This window comes from Pseudopodoces humilis, chromosome 4 (genome assembly GCF_049639895.1).
Source record: "Pseudopodoces humilis isolate 2021_Gansu_Grassland_sample_001 chromosome 4, ASM4963989v1, whole genome shotgun sequence".
In the NCBI taxonomy this organism is placed as follows: Eukaryota; Metazoa; Chordata; class Aves; order Passeriformes; family Paridae; genus Pseudopodoces; species Pseudopodoces humilis.
In genome coordinates, this window is record NC_142203.1 from 38,310,070 (window position 1) to 38,334,357 (window position 24,288).

At 37.8% G+C, this 24,288-nt stretch overlaps 2 protein-coding genes across 5 annotated transcripts in view; one reads left to right on the forward strand and one right to left on the reverse strand.

Moving 5' to 3' along the window:
• CDC14B (cell division cycle 14B) overlaps positions 1-18,060 on the forward strand; it is a 69,119-nt gene extending 51,059 nt beyond the window's left edge. The window contains exons 13-14 of one of the 3 annotated variants that reach the window (XR_015772425.1): positions 13,554-13,862; positions 17,833-18,060. Coding sequence is in view for 1 of the 3 variants with exons in the window: in XM_088054529.1 (XP_087910655.1) it covers positions 13,554-13,608 (55 nt within the window). In the remaining 2 variants the exon portion in view is untranslated. Of the gene's footprint in view, positions 1-13,553; positions 14,120-17,832 lie in introns of those variants that run through there. The other 2 variants (XM_014252255.2, XM_088054529.1) reach the window with 2 other exon arrangements.
• On the reverse strand, positions 1-24,076 carry HABP4 (hyaluronan binding protein 4). 2 transcript variants are annotated; one of them, XM_088054531.1, is made up of 7 exons: positions 23,743-24,076; positions 13,103-13,250; positions 12,163-12,324; positions 10,097-10,180; positions 3,280-3,448; positions 1,549-1,728; positions 1-533 (listed from the first exon to the last, which is right to left on the reverse strand). In XM_088054531.1, exons 1-7 carry the CDS (start codon positions 24,032-24,034, stop codon positions 477-479), a joined length of 1,092 nt encoding a protein of 363 aa, XP_087910657.1. In that variant the 5' UTR covers positions 24,035-24,076; the 3' UTR covers positions 1-476. The 2 variants fall into 2 exon arrangements, with proteins under 2 accessions (XP_087910657.1, XP_014107733.2); XM_014252258.2 differs by having other exon boundaries at positions 1,546-1,728.
• Positions 24,077-24,288: the final 212 nt, after the last annotated feature.

Here is a 24,288-nt window from a genome sequence, read left to right on the forward strand (position 1 = left end):
CAATGTGCACTTCTCTTTATTTGCCAGACTCTGAAGAACTGCAACTTGCAACTATCTGAAATATACACTTCACCCAAAGGAAACAGCTTTCAAATGTACAGTGAAATTAAGTCCCAGTTGTAGATCATGTTGTACAGTTTACATTTCACCATGGTGTCATGGAGAACTTGATATAATCTCTATATGTACATTTTTAAACACTCTTCCCTTTAACTTCACTTGAAGCCTAATAGGGAAGTACTGTAAGCCTTCCCATAAGTTTCACAAATAGAGGCAGACATTGGAACCTGTGACAGGACCCCAGTCCACCCATGTTTCCAGAACCCAACTCTATCAGCAGACAGCTGCAATCATTCCACACCAAACACCAAAAAACTTTTCAGAAGGAAACAGGCTTCCTTAATCCACACCAGCATAGAACTGGTCTCTTCATAGTTACAAAGCAACTTTGAGATACCACCATTCACAATGGGTCTTCAAGCTAAAGCTGGAAAATCCTCAGGATCATCAGGATTTGGAGCAACAAGCTGTACCTATAAAGGAAGCAATGAAGTTCTATAAAAATGAATGCATTTCAAAAGTATCTGACAGATATGTATATGTATTTTACCCTCAAAAGGGTTCATTCTTCTACTCAAATGCTACTACTACTCAAATTGTATCCATCTCTATCACAAACTTTTATCTCAGATCTTGTGACTACTATAATTTCTTTTCAGTGTGAATGTTTTTATAATGCTGCCTGGAGAGAACCAGAGGATCACAAGTTCTGCAACAGTGAACAAAGAAAAAAGTAAAGTAGTCTCAAGAAAAATACTGCATATTTTTAGAAGCAGCATTACTATATTTTTACATTCGAGAACCAATGAACATATTGTAGTTTTAATTGCTCTGATCTGTTACTATAAAGAAACTTTTTCTTCCAGATGAAACAAATGCATTAACACTTCTATATTATTCTGAAAGCTCCTGGTCTTAAAGCATTTTAGTCACAGTAAAGCTTCTGTTAGTATGAAGAATAAAGATGTCACTTTTCTAGTGTGCAAATGCTTTTTTTTCCGAAGGAAAAGGTAAGTGGAAGATTTTTATAATGGTTGTATTGAACACTCAAATCAATTTGTAGGATCACAGATTTACTGACCTCACTGTCAGTAATAAAAGTATTATTATATCACACAGATTTTTTTTCAAAGAGATACAAGCCTTTAGTTATTTTAATTACTTCTCAATTTATATCAAAACTCACTGCATCCTTTCCTCTAGTAATCTTTAGACCATCTAGTAATCAGACCTTTTTAAATGTGTTGAGAGTTGTGAGCCTGAATCAGTATTTAATTTCAAGTAACATAATATGGTCCAGGAACTCAGTATGCAGGATAACATACTATGAGACAGGAATTAGAAACAACTCTGTCACTACAGAAATCAAACTTTTACACAGAAAAGGACAGAACACACACAAACACCATCAACAACAGAAAAACAAAACAAAAAACCCAACAAAAACAAACAAAAAAACCCAACACCAAACATAAAATCTATTACCACTACTTCTGGTCGAGGTCCTGTCTCTTCAGGTCTTCTGCCACGACCACGACCACCTCGTGCTCCTCTTGATCCACGGCCAGGGCGAGGAAGATTCCCAAAATTAATATCCAACTGAGAAGTTATATCATTCACTGGTTTTCGAAAGACATGAGAATCATCTTCAAAGTCTTCTTTTCGCAACTAAAGAGAAGATCTGGTTAAAGCCTACAGTTTCCATGTATGAGCTTCTCCCCTCCCAAATACACATTCACACTTGTATTACAGTGTAGCAGTAGATAAACCAAGATGGTATCTGGAGTAGAAGACAGGCCTTAACATGTACAGGATTTTAACATAGATGAGGTAATTGCAGCTTCTCAGATGCCTGAGGTAGTTCTTTGTTGGCTCAGAGATTCCTGGCAACAAAAGCTTCTGTACCAACTCCATAACACTGAAGAGGTCTGTCAGAAATATAATCTAGGAGGTTTTCAAAGGAGCTAGAGCATCAGACCTCAGCTACTTATTCCTACAGTTATCTCCAAGTAATGGATAAAAGGCCATACCAAATCTACTTAATCAATGTATTCATCTACATGCCTGCAGCTATGAGATTACTGTGGTTTTAACTGTGTGTTTCTAATAGCTAGTGCATGTCAGACTATTATTACTACAGTCCCTATTAAAGTTATGCTGGGCAATAAAGTATATGTTAACTCATCCTTTATAATGATGAGTCACTTATTCAGTGTCTCATTCAGGGATTTCACTTGCCTATAAAACAGTTCCTGTACCTCCTGTTCTGTGTTCATTTTAACAAGGTCTCTTGACACTACCAGAACAGAAACTTTTTGGGTAAAAGGAAGAGGAAGTTGTGTGTATTCTTCACACATCTGTATTCTCTCTTTGGAGTTTGTGAAAGATGCTCACCCCACCCCTACCATTACCTGTCTAAAAGAAAGAGGGGATAATGGCAACCCTGACCAAAAAAGTCTCACTAAAAAGAATGCAGACTCAATGATCTGAAGTGATTAAGCAAGTTTTGCTGTTAATATTCTAACTAGAGAAAATATGTGTATTCATAAATGCATGTAGACTTCAAGGATCAAAGTAAGTGCTAGACTATATGCACATGCTTCTGTGACTCCCAAAATCTGAAATCTAAGTCAGCTAGAATTTGAAAGAAGCTTCCCCTCTCTCCTCAGAACCAGTAGTTCTCCCTGAAATTTCAATCTAAATAATATCATGGAGTAAAATTTAGAGGAAGTGGGGAGGGAGTGCACGCTACAGCACCACAAGCTCTCCAGGGTTAGTTCTAAGACGTAGGACCCAAAAAAACACACCCTAAAAAAAAAAGAAATAATTTTTCCAAGTGCACAATGAGATACATGCAAGTGTATACTGGCAAGGAAGCTAAACAGGATTCAAACTAAGGAAGTGTATAGTAAACCAGGCTTCATAAATCAAGTTTTTCTAGCAGCATTACCGGAGACCTATACAAGTGGCAGCAGCTGAGACATAAGGTAGAACAACTTGATATATTACATGTTTGCATGGAAAATATGGGCTATCATCTGAGACAAAAAAATGAACACACAATTTAAAGCCAGTTTTGGGGCACATGTCATTGCAGTGATAAAGCTTAGATACTGTTTTCTTGACTATTCAGATTATACTAGCTAATAGAAAAAAAGAGTGAGTTTCCTAACCCTGGGCATAAAGGAGAGTTCATAGAATGCCTGAGGCAGTGCTTACATCGTCACTATATTTTGACTTGTGAATAACCACTGCTTTGGAAGGAACAGTGGATTCTGGCTTCCGGATGTTGAATTCAGGTTTTGGTCGATTCCGTTGCTGAAGATTCTTCCACTCATCTAATGTCATTTCTTGAACCACTTCTTCCATTGGCTCTCTTTCAGCAGCTCTAGAAGTTTACAGTTTTAAAGTAAAAAACGTTAGCTTGCAACATTCCAGGATAAACAAGAGCACTTATCTCCACAGTAGTAATACTAAACAAAACATTTAGAATGTTTCTTCACCAAGTTGTTTCCAATTTCACTTACTCTCCACAGAAACTTCATGTGATAGTTTTACTTTAATGTAACTTAGAGTATATATTTATGTACTCTTTGAAATTAATCTTATGAACAAATGCTGTCTGCAGCCTCCTGTATTAGTGCTCATCCAGTCTCATCCTGAATTCAAGCACTTAGATTCCAGATAAAATCATGCCTTTTGATCTGGCATATTCTTAACCCTACGGTTTAACAGTGGATCTACTCCTTGCCAATATAGCCACGGTAAAAAAAACCAAACACTCAGAGCAGTTTTAAAACACTCCTTCATTGCCTTATGCTGCACAAGGACAATATGATATTAATTCAAGTTTCAGTGTAACTTTCAGTCAACAAAAATGATCATCATACGATGATAACACCATGGGATCTTCCAGGTGATTATTAACATTTCCTTTGTTAATTTCACAAGATGCTTCCTTGAATTTTTTGGTCAGATGTAGTAATAGACAAGCAGACACTATTTATCACTTAGCAAAAACAGATAATCCTAGTCAAATTTTCATTTGTCACTAAGTACAATAAAGATATGTCCTAGAAAAACATGGAATATGTCAGAGGCTGCCTTGCATATTTTTGAACTGTAAAGACAGAAGGTTTTATGTCTGTAAGACACAAAGACAAGACACATAAGCAAAAAAAAACAACTTCCACTGAACACTGCTTGAGTACTCTTCTGCCACTTTTCTTCTGCTGACCACAACAGGCCTGCCCAGGACAGCAGCTTTCAGAACACTGCAGGTGTATATTTAACAATACCTACAGAAAGCTATTTCCTACTAACCAGCATCACATACAGGGAGCACAACTTCCTACATCACTATAACTGTCTGCTCCATAAACAGGTCAAATACCGTGAACTACAGGAAAGCCCACACTGATTACTTTAAGATGCTTGAGATACCATTTCTCCTTACACAGAAAACTGCTATGTGTTACGATAGCAGTTGGAGTTGACGAAGTATTTCCCTAGCAATGGCTTTTCTGGAAAGCCCCTTCATTAGAACCTGTCTAGTGGAAGAACGATAGATTTGGTTTTTCTCATTTAGTCATAGTTCCACAGTCCTACCAAATAATTATAATTTCTACGATGTAAATATACACTTTATTAGGTGTAAGCTGGAATTTTTTTATCATGGAAAGATGCAGAGTCAAGTGACAATCAGTGACTATGTGTATTTTGTTTTTAAAGTTATACAAGCAACCCACTGGAATACACACATTTTTTGGACTGTTCTGTACATTACAGAACTAGCCTATATAGGAAAAGGCCTGGTCTCTCTTCTTACCTGATTCTGCAGCAAAGCATTCATATTTATTGCCAGTCAAAATTAGACAGTATTTTTCTAAACACCCAGTATATGACTGGGAGATGCATAACTGAACACTAAAGCAGCCCTTAATTTTAGTTCTAGGATTAACACAGTTATAAATTAACTTCACAGAAGAATAACAAATACAGAAGTCCTGTTCTACATGCCTGCCCTCTGACATGCGTTTATGCCCTGTTATTTTGAAAATTCCAGCTTTATCAACCAGAAATTCAAGGTTAAAAGACTAATATGCAGTCTGTAGTTCCACACTCATTATGATCTGGAACTGTATTAGAAGGACTGTTAGGTAAAATATAAACAGTTTACTGAGTAACATAAAAAGCATACAGGTGAAAGAAGCAGCTACTTCTGGAAAAATAGCAACAGATACTGTTGCAGCTGTAAGAGCACTAAGAACACATAGCACCCAAAATACTTCAATTTGTTGTCCTCAAGAGTAATAAGTCAGGTAACTGCTGATCAATTATCTGAAGCTTCAGTTTTGGGAATAAGTGTTGGAAAAACAAGACTAGTGGTAAACACTCAGAGGAATTCAAGAGAAACATAACTAATAAAAGTGTCTCTATTATACTGGTTTAATTTTTTCCTAAGCCACTACCTCAGTAAATTACATATCTGAACTTTAGGAAGTCTTTTTTCCTCCTCTCCCATGAACTTTTCACCACATTCCAGAGACAATGTTTCAGTCCTTGGCAAGAGTTGCAGAAAGATGCAGAACTGATAGCAAAAACTACTTGAGAACTAGCTATCAATATGTCAATTTGCAAAAGAAAACCAAGAATCATGAGTGGCCATTTAACAGTGTAAAATATTATTTACTGCATTTTCTGTGGCACAAAGACTGCACAAAAGAAGGGCAATAGTGCAAGTATTCAAGAACACTGAATGGCTAACCATTCAGTGGTACAAGATGCTAAAGTGACCCAGCGATTTCAAAACAAGCAACCAAAACAACAATCACCAGAAACTCCCAAGACCAACTAGAAATAAGTACACTCAGGCAAAAGTATCAGCCATCCAAACACAGAAAGAGCCACTAGTAAGGCGGAAGCTCTGAAAGAGGGACCCGAACTCCCCAGACTGCAGGAGCACTGCAGTCATGTATCTGTTCCTTCTTCAACAACATACTATATATCATAAGGAGCCAGATCAACAGTTTTGTTTGGAACAGATGTTATTGCTGGTAGGGTGGGACATCTCAACTGAATGTCTTCTGAGTGGGAAGAGGTGAGAAATCCACAATAGTACTGCAAGACACAAGTCTAAAACACATTATGTACATGGGAAGCCTTTAAAGATGTGCAAAGGAAATATACATAATGCTAAAAAAAGTTTTGCATATCCATGACATTAAGGCAAGACATCCAGGAGGAAAAAAAAACTAACATTGCAGCTTCTATTTTTCTAAGTATTAGAAAGAACATCAGGGGACATCAGTTTTTCCATTAGCAGAGTACATTAAAATCAACTAGACAGGTATGAGAAGCAACAATGAAAACTAGTCGTGCCTCAGGCCTGAAAGACCCCTTTCAGGTCTAAATTGCTATGATCATAAGATACTATGAGGACATTTGACCACACAGCAACTTGAGCTCTCAAAAAGCAAACAGCTATTGCTTTGAAAAGTACACATACATCAAAAACACTCACTTGACAGTTCCAAATGAAACAGTTGTGGATTTACTCTGCAAATATTTAGTTTTTCAACTGCAAAGTACAGTTTTGGTTTTCATTCCAAAGGATGGTTTTAACTGCTAGGTTATTAGCAGTACAAATTTGTTTTAGGATGTCAAGACTCCCAAGGGGAAACACCTATGAGTGAAGCACAGCAACAGAAACCTGCATATCCCATTTTGGACAGAAACTCAACTGCAGCAAGTTATTTTGAGCACCAAGCCATCATGGAAGTGCATTCTGTGCATTACTTTCTACCTTCTAACCTTACACACTTTTAGTAACTGCTTGGTTTGCATTTTCAGTAATCAAATTAATAAGCTCCTTGGCACACCAGCAATCATGCTTACAAAACACTGCCAGACAACTAAGCAGAATCTCTGGACATGAACAAACTGAATTCACAATGGAAGTCCTACCCAATCACTAAATAAGAGCCTTCAGTAATGGTTCCTCTGGCTTCAATGTCTCCAGTAGATGACAATAATGCGTTAACTATGCCTTGATTACTGTGCAGACAGTAAACAAAATATCTTTTCTTTTTAACAGAAGAAAGGCAGATTGAAAGGAATGCTATTTAGCTCAGCTATTATTTTCATATCATTAAAAATAATGACAGCAGGTCTCTCTCAGATCAGTTTTTGTATTGTTCAGCTGCACAAAGCAAATGTTTAGCCAGCTTTTATCAAGAAGTCAATGACATGAAGCTTTTCCACTAAACATAATTTACAAGAGCATTACCACCAGCTATAGAAAAATATAAAGTTAAACAAGGTAAGACCAAACAATTATACAAACTTACTTTGGAAGAAAAACATGGAATCAAATACTTACAAAGCTCTGGCCTGATCTATGAATAACTTTATGTCACCATTAAACAATGACAAAAATCAATAAGCAACAACAAAACAAATAAACAAATGAGATAAATAGCTGAAAAATCTTGAAGATAAATTGATAAAGCTTCCTATTGTGTAACCAAAATGATATATGGCCCCATCAAAAAGGAAAACTATCATGTGAGAAAAACCTCACAAGATTAAATATAAGCTCTGCAAATCCCTTTAGGAAAAGGAATTGATTAGCCCATTTGTTATACTGAATAAAACAAAAAAATCTAATTTGAATTGGTCAACACAAGTGTGTTACATTGTTTGAATGGTGAAGGAAAGTTCAACTGAAAGCAGCTGTGAGGAAAGTTTATATTACTGCACTACCTGTGGTTTTTATACAGAGTTAAGGTTAGGTTTTCCTTTTGCAGTGAAAAAGAGATGCTATATTAGCATGCAGCTTGGGATTATATAACTAAACATTGTTGATACACTCAAGAAGATTTGAGGGTATGGGAATAAACAACTTTATATTACACAAGTATTAAAGAATTGCTTATCCTACAATACTCTGCAAATAGAAGCTCAGGAATGGCAAAACAGTGTCCTAAAGACAGGATCCCATAATTCACAGAAGCCCACACAACTTCTTTTCCGGAGTTGCATAGAAATTAGCCAGTGCCACATCAGAAAGCTACACACCATCTTCATGCAGACAGGTTATTCCCAACTTTCAAAAGTACATTTTTTTACTTGTAATTTTAAATGGAAACACAACAAGAAAGAGAATGAGAGAAGAAACAAACCCAATCTCCTTCTCAATGCAAGCACAGAATTGCAATAAAGCAGTAGAAAATAAACAGTTTCCTCACAGTCACTTTACTGTCAAAACGAGAAAGACCCTAGCAGCAGTCCAAGCAAACACACAGCCATTTATAATATTGAGGCTGTAGCAAAAGCGGAAGGTAACCTAATTTGTGTTAGCTGGATAGCAGGAGCAACCTAAGCACATAAAGCCTTTAAATACAACCTGAAGCCTGAACACAATCCTACCAGCTTTTGCTGTAAACATTAAAATAGCAACAATTCTATCTTGTTAAGGTGTATGCTCTACAACCATCCCTAATGACCTAGACACTATTTACACAATGTCTCCTGTTTTAAAATACATACAGTAACCAAGCTGACACCCCCCCAAAAGGTAAGTGCAGGGAGATTTTTGTAACTCATGTTTTATACATAGATTTGTAAGCCTTGGAACAGTATTTATTGCACTGAAAGGAGTGCACAGTGCAGAATTATGTACTTGTAGGTTACTCGCTTTTTTGAATCATTTGAATTTCAGTGGATTATGCCTAAATTAACATTTAAATAAAAAATACAAACAAGAGTAAAATCTCCAGAAAGGCTCCCAGTCTGACTGAATACCTACTGATCTCTAAGAAAGATGAAAGAGTTAAAGATAACAGCCAGATTCCACCAGAGGCTATTTCTCCACTGTATACACTTCTCATGCCTTAAGCTCAAAAATGAACCGATACTGGGACAAATCTACAAAGAGCTTGAATTGAAGTAGAAACAAGTACAAGTGTGAAACAAGTAAAGGTACCAGCAACTGACTAAATCAAAATTTTTAAAAAGCTGAATAACTGTTTTCATATTTAGCTAATACAGGGCATTTTTGCCAGTGTATCTACACTGCCCATCCAATTCAAGTTAGCCTAGAAACATTTTTTCAGTCATAAGTCATTCAAAGACAGACTTCCCCATGTGTATACACCTTTAGCTATATATTAAAACCTACTCTAAAATTTAAAGAATCAAAGCTGTATCAACTGATTCTTACAGGGTTAAACAACCTGAACATATAAAACAGTTTTTGTAGTCTAGTTAGCCTTATAATTAAGAAATAAACCCATATCACTAATATCTGGAGCTGCTGCGTGAGGTAGAAAAGGCTTCACAGGAACAGAAGAGGTTGACATACTGCACTGACCATCTTTCATTCATTAGGAGATATGTACCACATGCTATTTAATTATTCTTTAAGCCTCTTACTTAGAAAAGACTATCCAGTTATTTTTCTTAAGCCGCTGTTCATTTATTTACTGTGACACTGATTAGAATGAAAGACAGAAGACAAGGGGCACATTTCTCTCTCAGTTTTTCTCCTTCTCTCCAGAAAGTTTTTCCAAGTTCTGCTGTGGAATTTTATGAATAGATGATATCTTCATGATATTAGTGATTGCTGAATACAAACTTAGAGTAGCTCAGTATATTTTAAATGTGTTTGTATGATTGCATGGTCACCTTGAATACCTGTTCTCAGAGAACATCAAAAAGCATGGTAGTTTCTACAAATTAGACAACTTAAAAAGGTAAAATATAATATGTAGCTCCTCCTTAAATTATCACCAAATCTTAGGAAGTTAAGCATCACTGTGCAATTAAATGCTGTCTCCAACTGTATAAATCAAGCTTTAATTAGAATTAGGGACACATTTTCCATACTTACAAAGACAAAGCTTTTCTATTTTTAAATATGTGCACTAGCAAAACTTCACAGTTCACATTTCAAGTGTGCCCCTCAATACACATACATCCCTAAGAGTTAATTGTTTCCTTTGCATCTAGAAAGAAAATATTTGTCTAACTGTACTTGCTCAGAGGCTCTCCTTCAGATGTCCCTGGCTGTTCAGGAGTTTCCACTGTCTCCTCCATAGATGCAGTCTGTTCTGTCCCACTGAAACAGTAAGCAAACAAAACACACAACAAAACAAAACAACAGTCTTGAGTCACACTGGAAAAAACATAATAAATACATTACTTTTACCAGAATTCCTTGGTAAGGAGGAAAAAAAGGGAAAACTCCTTGATTATAATCAGAAAGATGTATTGAGTGACTAGTTGAGCAACTAACAAAATGAGTAATATTAGGAAAAGACAACTTCTATTTCCTTAAAAAAAAAAAGCACGGATGAAGATGAAATAATTCAATAATGAATACTAATCATGATTAGTATAAGTTGCCAATATAACACTGACATTTGGGGTTGCCTTTTTACTTCTTTTAAAGAACTGAAGTTTCCATTTTCTCTAATACAGACTTTAATTCACTGTCAAATGACATCATTCACTGCAGTAGCAGCCACACATTTAAAATTAAAACCTTTTAGCTTCAATGCATGATTAGCACAATTAGGGCACAGACATGCTTTAGAACAGTTCAGAGAGCTTTAATTTTTTAAATTGTTTAATTCTCTGTCACACAAAAAAACATTGATATAAGTTCTGATGCTAGTGAACTGAAAAAACCAAAAAACCAGCAAACCTTAACTAGGGAGAAAATATGTAAGGGCCAATAAATACCTTCTAAGTTCATGAAGCCTTCCCTGATATCCTAAAGAAGATAATTTTCTGCTAGGTAGTTTTGTACTATCAGTTCAGAATAATGTAACCTAGCTGATCCTTTGAAAAGCCAGATTACCTAACCAATCTACTTGTAATATGAAATTCTCTAGAAGGGAGAGAAGTTAGTATAACTTTTCAGAAGAATTTGGAATATCAAGACCCAAAAACTATTACACACCAAGGCTGTATTTTTCAAACTTTTAGCATGATTGTCTGAATCCATTAAGTTTTAAAACTTCATTTTATTTAAAATAAAATTTTATTTTTAAAACAATTTTGTCAATGAATGGGTATGTGGCCAAAGATATTTGCTATAAGTTCAAAGCATTGCCTTTTCTCCATCCTTCATCAGCCATCAATTAAAGAGTTCTAGATGTATATGAGAACAAAAGCTACTGGAAAGAGTAATGTATTGCTAGGTCCAAAGAATAGACAAAAGCCGACATAATCAGTGAGCTTTTACAAATCTAAACAGAAACCAGTACCACTAAGAGATACACAGAACTGAATGGAAAATTCTTGATTTTTTTTTTTTTTACCTCAAAGTGGCCACCAATCATATTTTGCTACTGGTTTTTCTAGCACTTTAAAATGTACTTCAGTGGTACAGTCAGCTCAAGATTACCTTCAGAGACACACTGAATAGTACTACAGTTTTGCAAATTAGAAATTATCCATAAAACTCCAGAAAAGAGAATGGATTTAAAGCCCAGTAACAGAGTATGAATCTTAGCATTTTGGAACAATTCCACTAAATACCAGAGTCCCACTTATCTGACTATTGAGAAAAGTAATAGCTTATTTCCATTAAAAGACAACTCAGCTCCACTCAAAAGATTCTGGTAGTCTTCAGTGAACAAACATCATAATGCCTTTGCTTCAATTTAATCTCACCATCATGAAGGAGCCAAGTTAAAAAAACTGTAAAATTACATCAATTACAACAATAATAGAAAGTCATGCTTTTAAAGCTCAAAATGGACATGAAACTGCTGAAAATTATGATCTAACATAGGCCACAGAAAAATACGATCTATGATGGGCACAAGTATATGGCATATCTCATATCATCTTTAGTTGTTCTGAAGTTATGAGCTCCACCTCCACCCTTTTTGTCATCTGCTTTCACTCCTCTAGAGAGGAAAACAATTCTGAGTTTAAGTGGTTTTTTTCCTTTTTTTTTTAATGACCGTTGACTTTTTGACAGCCAACCTGGATATAACAGAAGGGAACAGAATACCTAAAAGACAGTACTGCAGTGCTGATTATTATTTACTTGTATACCAAGTTAGAAACAACACACAGAACACTTACGTTTTATCATGCCCACTTTGTCTTACAGGTTCCCGTTTTCTTCTTTGGTCAAATCTATCAGAACTTCCATTTAATCCACGACCTCTTCCTCTGCCTCTCATTCTGCCTCTTCCTCCACCACGACCTCTTACTGGTCTTTCATAGTCTAATCTTTCCACTAGTCTAAAAAGAAGATAATTAGTCAGATTTTTTTTTTTTAATAGAACCGTTAACAAGAAAAAAAAACATATTGTTATATTTGTGCAGCTGTGGGACACAATATATAACAGCTACTGCACAATTTTTAGAGTGCATCTTTATACAGCACACACTTCAGCTGTTTTGGTTTTGTCATTAAAAATGGACATAAACAGAACTCTGAAGGAATAATTACAGGACACAGGAACAGAAAGATCATCAGTTATTAACACTGAAAACATTACAGAAATTAAAGAAAACATTATAAAACTGTCAAATCTTCACAACTTTATCAAGCAATAATATCTAAACCCATATTTATATGCAACTGCTAAAAATTCCAGACAGTTTGTTAAACATCAACTATCATGGTATAAAGTAAGAACAGCCACATTCTGAAGCATTAAAGGTTTAGGTGGCATCTTCTAGTACTTATGAAGAAAGCAAAATCAATATGGATTCACTGTCCAAGCAGCAAGTTCCAACTTGGAACCTCCCACATGTTCTGCAAAGCTTGCTGTGTGAGCTCAGAAACAAACATTATAAATATGCTGCTGACTAGGGGGTACATTTTCAGATCTTTACATTTTTCAGTTTTGTCTTATATTTCTAACGTTCAACAAAAACGTTCCAATTCAAACCCCAAGGAAGCTGAAACTACAGCTCCAACAGGCATGAAGTAAGTAGTCTTGCAAAAAACCTGCACACAAATAATGCACAGATCATCTGTGAGAGACCTTAGTTTTCTCTGCAGGATACATACCGTTCCACTGAGAATTCCACTTGTCTTTGTGTTCCATAGGGACAGTATTCCCTGAAAGATGGTCTCCATTCAGTTTTGTCTTGCTTCCCCTCTGTACTTCCGTTAGCAGACCCTTGTCGTTCTCCCTGCCTGGGTGCTCGCTTTGGGCCTACACAAACACAGGCAGGGATTACCAACAGCTCAACAGTAACACAATTGCAGTTACCAAACTACTGACTCTGGTGAGTTGGTTATACCTCCAAACCCAAGTCCACCAAAATATGAGAAGTCCTTATAGCTAATGTTGCCAGAAATTTTAAAAGACACATACTTATTTTACCTTCTGTATTGATGAACCTGCAAAGTACTATGGGTTTTGACACATGTCAGAGATCTCCAGAAAACATAGTCTAAATAAAAATCTCATTTTGCTCACAAGGAGAACAAAACCTGTTTCTCTCATGTTTTCAAGGATCATCAAAGTGTCGTACAGGATGAGGTGGAGAAGCTTCAGTGGAAAAGATTAATCGAAAGATAGCAGCAGAAGCAATGAAGATGAGGGAAAGAGAAGGACCCTTTACAGACAGGTGCTGATTGTGAAACAACACACCTCCTGCAGATGAGCTCAGTTTAGAAGCCTGAGCCTCGAGGTAATCTAAACTCATGGCCACAGTATCAAACAACCAGCACAAGGCTATCTCCTCACACTGCTGTTCTGTGGAAGAAAGCAGCATTCAACAACAGTAAAGGTCACTGAATTCAGGTGGCACGGACCCAAACAGTAAGTAGAACTACTTAACACCACTAATTCTAGAACATAAACATATTCCAAGATAAAATATATTTAAGCTTTTTAGAGTTTTGTTCAGCCAATGCTGGGTTTGGGGAGGATCAGGTTGGACAATGGAAAGAAATTGTGAATTATAATAGAATGAATTGAAGTTTTACACTCAACCTGTATACATGTAGCAGAAAATTAAAGTTCTTTATGTCCTTCCTTTCCCATTTTCCCAAATTCTGATCTCTATCTGGGACCAAGTTCTCCAGAAGCAAGCAAGTCTTTTTGTCTGCTAGGCCTCTGTATTTAAACCAACACCTTTTTCAGCCAATAGTGTAAGTTAATCAAGGAACAGAAAGATGGATCTCAAACAAAACTGACCTACTGTTTCCACAAGTACCTGTGGAATGCTGAGCAGATTACTGTACTCAGGTTAGTGGACAAGTGACAGTGCTGGCTATTGTACCTCTGTTGCTAGAACATAGAGAGGAAAAAAAGGCTATTTTATGTCGCAATATTAAGATGCAAATAAATTCATAGCCCCATAGAAATGCCTATATAAGAAAATTTTTTATCAAAGCTTAGGTGGTAAGGATGAAGTCTAATACCATTTGTAAAGAGAAAGCTTCAAAGAGCTATCCACTTGGTGAGTAAGTGGTAAATAAAGCTTTTTGTTATGCAATAAGAACAGTCATATTTGTACAGAGAAGATAGTTTTATATATGGTGCAGAAGCAACTCCAGCTTTACTTTTCTTTAAACTACAAACCACTTGACATAATATATTCCAGTAATTCTCTTTTCTCAAGGTTTTAAGTTACTCGATCCTTAGAACACTAAGCATATTTGCATTACCCAAATTATGATATAATCTCTGGATAAATGACAACTTTTGAAATCAGTTTCTGAGTAAGCTTTTCAGAACAAGACATTTTAACATAAAGCAAAATTATAAAAGATACAGAATTGCACATGCAGCTGGGAAACTTCTGGTCTACACATATCTCAACTACACTACCAACTACGTAAGTGTTAATTCTAAATTGGAATCTTGCTGTGGAAAAAAATTACTACTAATTTCTGACCTCATTTTAGTTATTTTGTTTGGATCTGAATGTACAACAATGCATAGAAGACTATGGTGTTATTTTTGATCCTCTCATTGGCTTTCAGAAGCACCAGTTATTCTAAAAAGATTCCTTTGTCAAAAATGCAGTAGTCAGACACCCATCCCTACATACTTAGTATTAACCTCAATTTCACCTTGAGATTCAAAGACCTCCTTAGAGTTAGCAAAACAGTACCAAAAAAAGAAGACATTTTAAAAATATAGTGTCTCATTCTATTATCCAGTACTGCTTAGAAGTACATCAAAACAAGTCTTCTTGCCAGACATGTCAGTGTATTACATGCCAGCAGCACTGAGCATGCTGGATGGAGACATCTGTTCTACTCCAATTTCAGTGCCAGGCTATTTCACTTTGATTCTAACAGGTGGCTTCATTTACTGCAGATGGATTTTAAACACTAGAAAGACTATTTTATACAGGTAGTAAGTGCCATAAAAACATCTTTAATTGGTTTGACAGACATGAAGTAGTGGATTAAAGCAGCATTCAGCACCTGTATCTCTCTAGTAGGACAAGTCACCCTCAGGGCGGAAGTTTGTGTGACCTGCTTGTGAATCAGTTCAAAAAAACAGCCCGACTTTCAGCTCTGCATGTAAGTGCAAACCAAACTGAAGCCTGGCAGCAGTGACAGGATAAGCTATACAATTTAGTCCTCTGCTACGTGTATGCTTTAACACAGACTCAGTTTAATTTATAAAGCTCAAGGGCCACCTACCCTTTTGAGGACAAAAAAACCAAAGCAACAAAATCAAGACAAAGCATAAGCCATCATGTATATCACTGACATCATAACTTAAAGAACTGGGGTACTTTGAATGCTTGCTTAGTAACTACCTCACCAAGTGCACCCCAATTTTGTCTGCTTGCTTGTATATAGAGTCTGGTATGCAGTTTTCTCCAAAACCACAAAAAAAAAACAACAAACAAACAAAAAAAAAAGCTTTAGAGTTCAGTGGGTCATCTACTTTGGGCCTTACAAACACAATTCTGAAAACTGAAGATCACTCTTCCCTATTTACCTAGTTTAGCCAGTTCAAAGTGGTTTTTCTGTGTCTTAAAATTATATCTGTAGTCTGTATTCACCTGAATATGTGTCCCACCATTGTCCACCACAGCTTCCCTGTATTGTTACTGCATAAGCCCAGTCTGTTGGCTAAACTGACTATCACTTTATTTTCTAAACTGAGGAATCAGAAAAGAAATCTGATGTTTAAAGTGTTTCATCACATTTAGCTTTTTTTTTTCTGAGAAGAAGCAGCTGAAGTATTAGTAGAGGGAAAGGATCTGTAAATACTAGAATTGCCAGGTACTAGAACTAGACAGTACTAAAGAAAAAAAGCTCCATTTCATGAGATATTGTTAAAACTCTAGATCATACAGAGCAAATACATGCAAGTAGTTCTCACTTTCCCCACAATAACACTTCACTATTAGTATTAGTTTTGCTAACACTACAGCACTTCAATAAGGTTTTCTAGAGAAATGTTTTTAGTAAGTATATACACAGAACTTGCAAATGGAAAAGCAGAACTTGTATTTTTATAAGCTGCATTGCCTGGTTTCCCAGACACTGGATATCTATGTATTAACAGACAGATTTAAAACAACACAGCAAAATGTAGCTGCCTTTCCAGTGTTGCTGTCTAGCTCTCTACAAGTTTCTCCATCCATATCGTCTATCCTCATCACCTATCCTCAAACAAGCGAGACTTTTGCTTGGAAAGAGGTCTCTCTCTAAGTTTTGTGGCTCTTCACTGACCTGTACTGAGAGAATGTGCTCTAGACTTTTTAAAATTTTTTGTTTTAGAAGAGTTTTTCTGTAGAAAGCCTTGACTTTGGACAAATACTACAAGGAGCCCAACTTGCAACTGCTATCAATGACTATAAGCTAAAGTAGAAACCTTGCTGTTTCTCCTGCTCCCCAGTGTAAGGAGTATTATGATGTGATGGTGGCAGCTGGCATGCAATTCACAAGCTGAGGGAGGTAACTGCTTGCAAAGAGCAAATGGGAAAAAGAGTGTTTGTGGAAAGGTCACATTGACAGAAGACTCCCCAGCATAAAAAGAGACATCTGACAAATCAGAGATGCAGAATTACATTTTTTGCCTGAATGGATAGATCTAATCATTATAGCATGGGGTGCGATCACCAAAAGCTTACAAAAGGAGCAAAAAATACCAGAATTGTTGAAAACCACAGCCACAAAGCTGTGGAGTAAGATCAGCATTGATTACTGAAACTGATAACTTGGGATTGGATCAATAAATAAAACCAAAAACAAATAAATGTAAACAAACACAAAACAAAACCCATTCAAACAAACAAAAAAATCAAAACAACAAAAACCACCACCCCACCCCCCAAAAAAAAAAAGGGAGGAAACCCCCTCCACCTTTGAAAAATTATCCTTCTTCCCAGTATACTTCAAAACTACAAAGTTCCCAAAATAGGTCCAAAGCTTTGGTAGAAATACCTTGACCAAACAAAGCAACAAAGAAAACAATTGTGAGGAATTTTTTAGGTACAGTAGGGTACTGAAGACCCCAATTACCAGGGCTAGGGCAGTTAAGTAAACCACTGAAAGAAGTTATCAAGCCAGAGGAAGTAGAACTGGAGTCTGAAGCAAGAAAGGATATTCCAAGCCATAAAAGGAATATTGGTTATAGGTCACATAATTGTGTGTGTAACACAAAGTAGAACTGATTCTTAAACAATATGATAAATATGATTGTCCTGTCAAAACATGAATTTCTCTGAATTTGAAATTATTAATTTGATTATTATTACTTTAAAAGGATGCCGTGTTTTGAAGTCAGCAATTCTGCTATTTGTTCTTTCCAACAGTGAGCCGCATCATGATTGCTACAAGGTGTTTCACACCAGCCAGCTATGGACAATACTGTAAATCAGCCTCTAGAGACCTTAGATCTAATACTGCTCACCAATGGATCATCATACTATGTAAACAGACACACAGAGGCTATACATTGGTGAGAAACTTTGAGGTGCTTGAAACTGAACCTCTACAGCCCCTGCTGATTGCCCAAGAGGCCAAATTAATTGAATTAGCAAAAGCAGCATTACAGTGACATGACCAGCAAGCACCACTATTTACACTGAGTCTAAGTAAGCTTTTGGAGTGTGCCATTAAAAAAAAAAAAAAAAAAAGTCCCTTGCTTCAGCAGAAAAATCATATTTCTGATGGATTTTAAATCTATCTGTTGGTAGCTATTAAGCTTCCAAGGGAAATTCCTGCAGTACACTCTTGAGATCAGACAAAAGACTCCAACAAAATGCAAAATATATGCAAAATAACTCAGATAGGTTGTAGTCAGATAGGTTTATAATGAATGGCCTGAAGCTTCAGAGCAGTGTATTCTGGGATATTATGCAATGTTGGGAAATAGCCCTCACCAACATCTAAGGTTGTCATACAAGACTAGTACTTGGCAAACAATTACACTCAGGACCAGCCTCCTGGAGATCAGTGGTTGACCCAATGTGTTAAATAAATGCAAAAAAGCTTTGAGAAAAAAAAAAAAACCAACAACAAAAAACACCAAAACCAGAACAAACAAAAACCAAAAACCCATGGTAAATGGTATTACTGAAGTATTAATTAAGGTATTTTCACAGAAATCCAAATTAGAACCTAAATGGAAATGGTCATATACCATCCTACTATGTCCTCATTTTTCTGTTAGAGCTTTAGGATATTATGCCTGTTACTTGTAATACCACTGTATGTGACATTATGGAATTTAATGCTTTGAAAGACTTCATGATTTCTTTCTGACAATAGTGGGAAAGCTTAACAAAGGGAGGACTGTTGTAGACTGAGTTTAGTTAGCTGAATTCTTTTGTCTAAGAAATTTTGCTTAGCACAAGCAAAGTGCTGAAGTTTTAGGCCACAAGCTGCAAACTTTCACCTTGAAATGCTGAATGAGTCTTGTACTACTGTTTAGCTACAATGAAAGGAGGCTCTGAGACCACTGCAAACTAAAAGATTAAGTCATGGTTGTCATGAGAAACTGCAACCCATCCAGATAAAAACAGCTACAGAGAAATAATGTGATAATGAACAAGAACACCCCAAAACAAAAATCACCATTGGAGTAAGAGGTGAATGCAAGGTGCGTGAAGTGTGCAAAGAATAGGTGCCTAGGTTGTAAGAGTATAAAATCCCGGGCATTTCTTTGTTCTGGGTCCCCCCGGTAAGGCACCTAGCTTGAGCTGCCCCTGTTTCAGTACCACAAAATTAATAATGTTTTTTCCCCAGAAACTGGATGTTGGAGACTCAGCTGTGGGAAGCCTGGGGTGAATAAACTTCTCTAATAACTTACACACAGGCAACTAATCTTCCTTTACAACAACTTCATAACTGTAAATAGTACAAGGCAATTCACACTCGGGCACTTATTTTGCTCTATTTTAGAGTGTAGAAGAATTAAGACCCCAAAAGCAATTTCACTTTATCACCTATAAATGTGTGTGCCCATGTGATTCTAATACCAAACTTCAAACAATTAATTTCATGAATTAAAGCATAGCTAATCACATTATTTGCAGAAGAATAAGAGTATCCCAAAACACAAAAAAAAAATAGCTTCAGCTATTGCAAGCAACACACCGAAGAGACACATGGAGTTAGACTCTACCCTGTGGCATTCTGTTTTCATGTGTGCCAGTACTCACTGAATTACATAATTGCCTACCACAACTTTCCTCTAGACAATCCTTATGACACTGTAGTTGAAAGCATCCTAGCAGGATAAACTATTTAAAAATAAGAAAATTACAGTCAGTCTAAGATAAAATTCCATAGCAACTTTCCATGCCATTTTAAAACCACACAAATTCAAAAGCACAGTATTCAGGAGCCATATATAAATGTTACCAGAGTCATCATAGACAGTCATAAAAGCCAGAAAATCTTTCCATGAAAGAAAAAATCCTTTTAGAAGTATTAGCAATGACAGTTTAGAGATTTCAAAAGAACAGAAAGTATTACTGCATGATCATCAAATTTAATTTTCCTGGCCTGGTAAAGAATGCAAGCTCTGCAACTAGGCCTTTTGAATAAAGAGCTGGCAAATGCAGTTTGGTCACTGTGGTAAGAATGAACCGAGTTAACATCAAGTGGTGCAATTACAAGAGCTGCAATACCTTCAACCAGCCTTTACTGAAATCCTCAGCTAATACAGTCTAAAAATCACAAAACAACCATCAGTAGAAGATAAAAAATACACCTTTAAGGTCAACAGTATAGTTTTGGTAAACAATGAAATAGGATTCCATTTTCTCCATAAAAAACAAAGCTTAAAAAGTTGTCTCCTTACAGTTGTGTCATTTCATAATAAATAGTTTGGATTCTAAAGGTCAAAATATTGCATTAGCTGGCCAAGTCCTCTCAGGAGGTTTGCTTTAAATTGAAAGTATCTCTAGAAATTTGGTAAGACCTGCTCTGAAAAACTCAGTGCAGAGCTACATAAAAGAAAAAAAAAAAGCTACCTTACGGAACTTTGTGGCTAAACCTTCCACTCAAAAATCAAAACATCATACCACAAAAAATCTCCAACTACTGTAAAACTTCTTATATAACAAGATAGACTCAAAGTGCATCTAGTCTTCTTCCTAAAGACCCTGTTTTACAGATTCAATATGCTTAAGAATTAATACTAGAATAAAACAAAAACCATTAAACTTAACAAGACTTTTTGTAGTCCAAACAGGCAAACACCCTAACAATTAGATAAAACAGAAGTCCAAAGGAGGGTTATGAAGACGGATCAGGCTGTAGAATATCCAAAAGAAGGCTGTAAAAGTTATGAAAGGGTTAGTGAGTCTGTCTTATAAGAAAAGGCTGAAGGAGCACATCTCTTCCCCTGTGACAAGGCTTTATATAAGCCACATCATAGTACCCCAGGTACTTGGAAAGCTACAATAATGAAGGCTCTCTTCACAAGGATTCTCATGAAGGTGAGAGGCTACAGTGGGGACAAGCTGTGCAAGAAGAGATTTCATCTGTTTTAAGAATTTCTTTCTGGTATTACCTTACACTGAAAAAAACCTTCTTAGCGTTAAGCCCCCATCAAAGAAGGCTTTCAAAATGAAACTGGACAAGGTAGCAGATGAGGTCTTCAAGGCTGCTTTTCCTAGGAAAGATTGGACCAGAGCATCCTTTGAGGTCCCTTTCAACATGGCCTTTCAACCCTGCTCTGTGATAAGATGATTCCAAAAACACTACAATACAGGTCCATCATCTCAACTGTAACACCACCAGAATCTGATTCTGCTGTTCAGATGGGTCTACATGCTATTTTGTGCTAATAAATATAATTAAGTCAGTTGTAGTTATGCCCAAAATCAGAGAGAAAAAAATCACTACGGAAGTCTAGAAACAAAGTCTTAAGTTTGGTGTGTTGTTTTATTTTTTTTATTAAAAGTTTAGCACTTAGTTTAACAATTTAGTCATTTTAATCAAGCTTAATTATTTCCCGTAACAGAGTTGCACTCCTCTAGCAATGCATCTGTTATTAGAAACTTTGTGCCAAACTGTGGGAGTACAAGGATGTTCCCCAGAGACTAGTCATTATGAACTGTTAAATTGATAGAGCCCTGAATCTTTTATAAAATCCAGAAGTTTCCTGGCTGAAGCCTGTGTAACAAACCAACTTTTGTATGGCCCATATAAAGAGCTGACCCCCTCCCTTCCAAAAAACAGCAAGATTTTTCTCTGAACATGCCACTTGCTTAACATTTGTCAGCTACACCATCATTTGTGTATTTACCCTAACTCAGAGGGTTCTCTGCAATTCAAAGCAGACTTGCTAAGACAGAACATTCAAAGGAGGAACACACAGTCAGGACCAAGTCTTGACTATCCACACTGGTTTAGCATCTTAAGCACTGTACTTTTGTAATCCTTACATCCTAACAAGCTCAAGATAAACAAAATCCAGAACAGATGCTATGTTTCAAGAAGAAAGTGCATTTTTAAATATAGAAGAGAAACTCTTCTTAAAATAGATCTTAATGCCTTTTCACTAAGGATACTATAGTCTGCAGTCTTTTCTCCATTTTAAGTTAGCAGGAAATTGAAAAACTGTGCACATGCCTGTTGTCTCTGTATGAGAAAAGAGATTTCTTAACACCAAGATTACAGTAGTCAAGACACTCCACAAGGCCCCTGGGTATTGCCAAGAATTAAGACACCTATAGGCAGGCAGGGGGTAAAGGATGGTCTTCACACACCACCATGCTCCTGGTAAGTTACTGATAACAACCAGTTCCTGTTGAAGAACTCTTTCATCAGAACAAAGAATGAGACTTTTCTGTTCACTGAACAGACTCCTTCAACTTCTGTTGACAACCACAGTAAAGTAACCTTTAAATAAAATAAACTGTTATAGTCTGAGTACTGGTCTTAGGGGACAAGGTCACATAATTGCAGAAAAACATCAAAAAGACTAGTTTCATATAGCTGCCCAAAAAGACAGTGACAACTTGTTGATACCTTCCTCTACAAAGGTGCTCATTATCCAGCATGTATTTAGCATTGACAGATTCTCTGCTCCACAAACTGCTACAAATACATTAACTAACTGCTGTTAGGAAGAGTGTAAGACTTGTAAGCCTAAGCAATATAATAGGTAGCACTGGCATCGACTTGATGGAGCAACAACCCCAGTTCACAGGCCTTTTTCTAGGGCATTAAAACACACAGAACAATTACTGACAGTTTAACAGGAGCTTTTACTACCAGAAGAAAATATTTTAATAATAGATTATGTGTTAGGCTTCATTGCTTCCTGCAGAAGAATGGGAATCTACAACTCAAGAGGGTGAAACCAGAATCTTCTCTAGATATTCTCAATATTTGGAAACAATCCATCAGTTCTCAGATACTTTAGATATTGAATCCAGCAACCTGAATTTCAATACCAGGTAAGTAGTAACAATCAGCTCAAAATGCAAGGAGGTATAGCCCACAAAGCCTCCAACTGCAAAGAGGACTGCCACAGACATTTCAGTACAAAAGCCAACTGACTCCCTCTTTCCCCAAGCAACACTACACATCAAAACCTAGCAGCTGACCATTCCTGAACACCGTGCTGAAGAGTTACCCCAGAAAATAAGGTTTTATTCAAAGGCTGGTCCACCAATGCAAGCTCAAGGCAAAATAAGCATTTCTGGAGAAGTCAGAACTCTGAAGACACTGAAAGGGCCAGAAAGCTCACAGGTACCGAGAAATCATGCCTGGAAACTTCAGACACTGCCGTATACGGTCCAGGGTGACAAGTAATGAAAGACAGCAACAGGACTGCTAAACCAGCATGAAAGCTATAGATGCCGTGGCGTGGTACTTAAAGCTCTTGCACTTGTCTCTTGGGGATATTGCTGAAGTTTTCGTTTACATATTCAAAGGCCTTCTAGCATGAGAGCGCTCCGCAACGTCGTGTCGGGACCGTGTCCAAGTGTCACTGCTTTCTCTGAGAGGACTTTCAGGTGCGTTCACCACGACAACCCCAGGAACCGGGGTTGTTTGACAACAGGAACCGGGTTTTTTCAGCCCTGCTATGACAGCGCTACCCCTGCCCCGCCACGGCTGCCAAGGGGTCGGTGAAGCGCGGAGCCCACGGCCACCCACGCCGCACGGGGCACCGCAGCGCCGGGAACCTCCTTCCCAAAACCGGTCGCCGGTCCCGCCGTACCTGGCTTCCCAAAACCCCCGCCCAGGCGCTGCCCGCGTACCTGGCTGCGGCAGGGCCGCAGGGGAGAGTCCAGGGGAGACCTCCGGCTGCTTGCGCTCCTTAGGGGCGTCCCTCTTGCCGCCGCCAGCCCGACCGCCGGGCACGGCTCTCCTGGCAGCGGCCACCGCCTCGTCACGCTTCTTCTTCTGCTGCTGGCGGCGCTCGGCGTCGCGCAGGACGTCGAACGGGTCCGACTCGTCGTCCAGGGGCTGGTAGAAGCGATTGGCGACGGAGCCCGCGAAGTACGCCTGCATGACGGCAGCCACCGGGCTGCCCACCAGCCCCGTCATCATCCGCGTGGCCGCCTCTCCTCCCCTGACCGCCCCCTGTCCGCGTTCCGGCAGCCGCCGCACCCCCCCCCTCCAACTCCCCTCCGATTGTTGCTGCTGTGCGGGGCCGGAACAACGCGCACGCCGGGCTCGAGCTGCCGCGACCGCGGCCACAGCCCGGCCCGGCCCGGCCCGGCCCGGCCCACGCACCGCCCCAGCGGCCCGGCGCACCTTCCCACAGCCCCGCCCCGGCCTGGACCCGGCAGCCAATGGAGCCC

Excerpts from the sequence above, each read along its gene's own strand:
- HABP4 (XM_014252258.2), bottom strand. The coding sequence starts at position 24,034 with ATGATGACGGGGCTGGTGGGCAGCCCGGTGGCTGCCGTCATGCAGGCG. Across the intron at positions 1,729-3,279 it reads AGTCAAAATATAGTGACGAT|TTGCGAAAAGAAGACTTTGA; the intron begins GTAAGCACTGCC and ends TCTTCTCTTTAG. Across the intron at positions 534-1,545 it reads GACCTCGACCAGAAGTAGTG|GTACAGCTTGTTGCTCCAAA; the intron begins GTAATAGATTTT and ends CTTCCTTTATAG.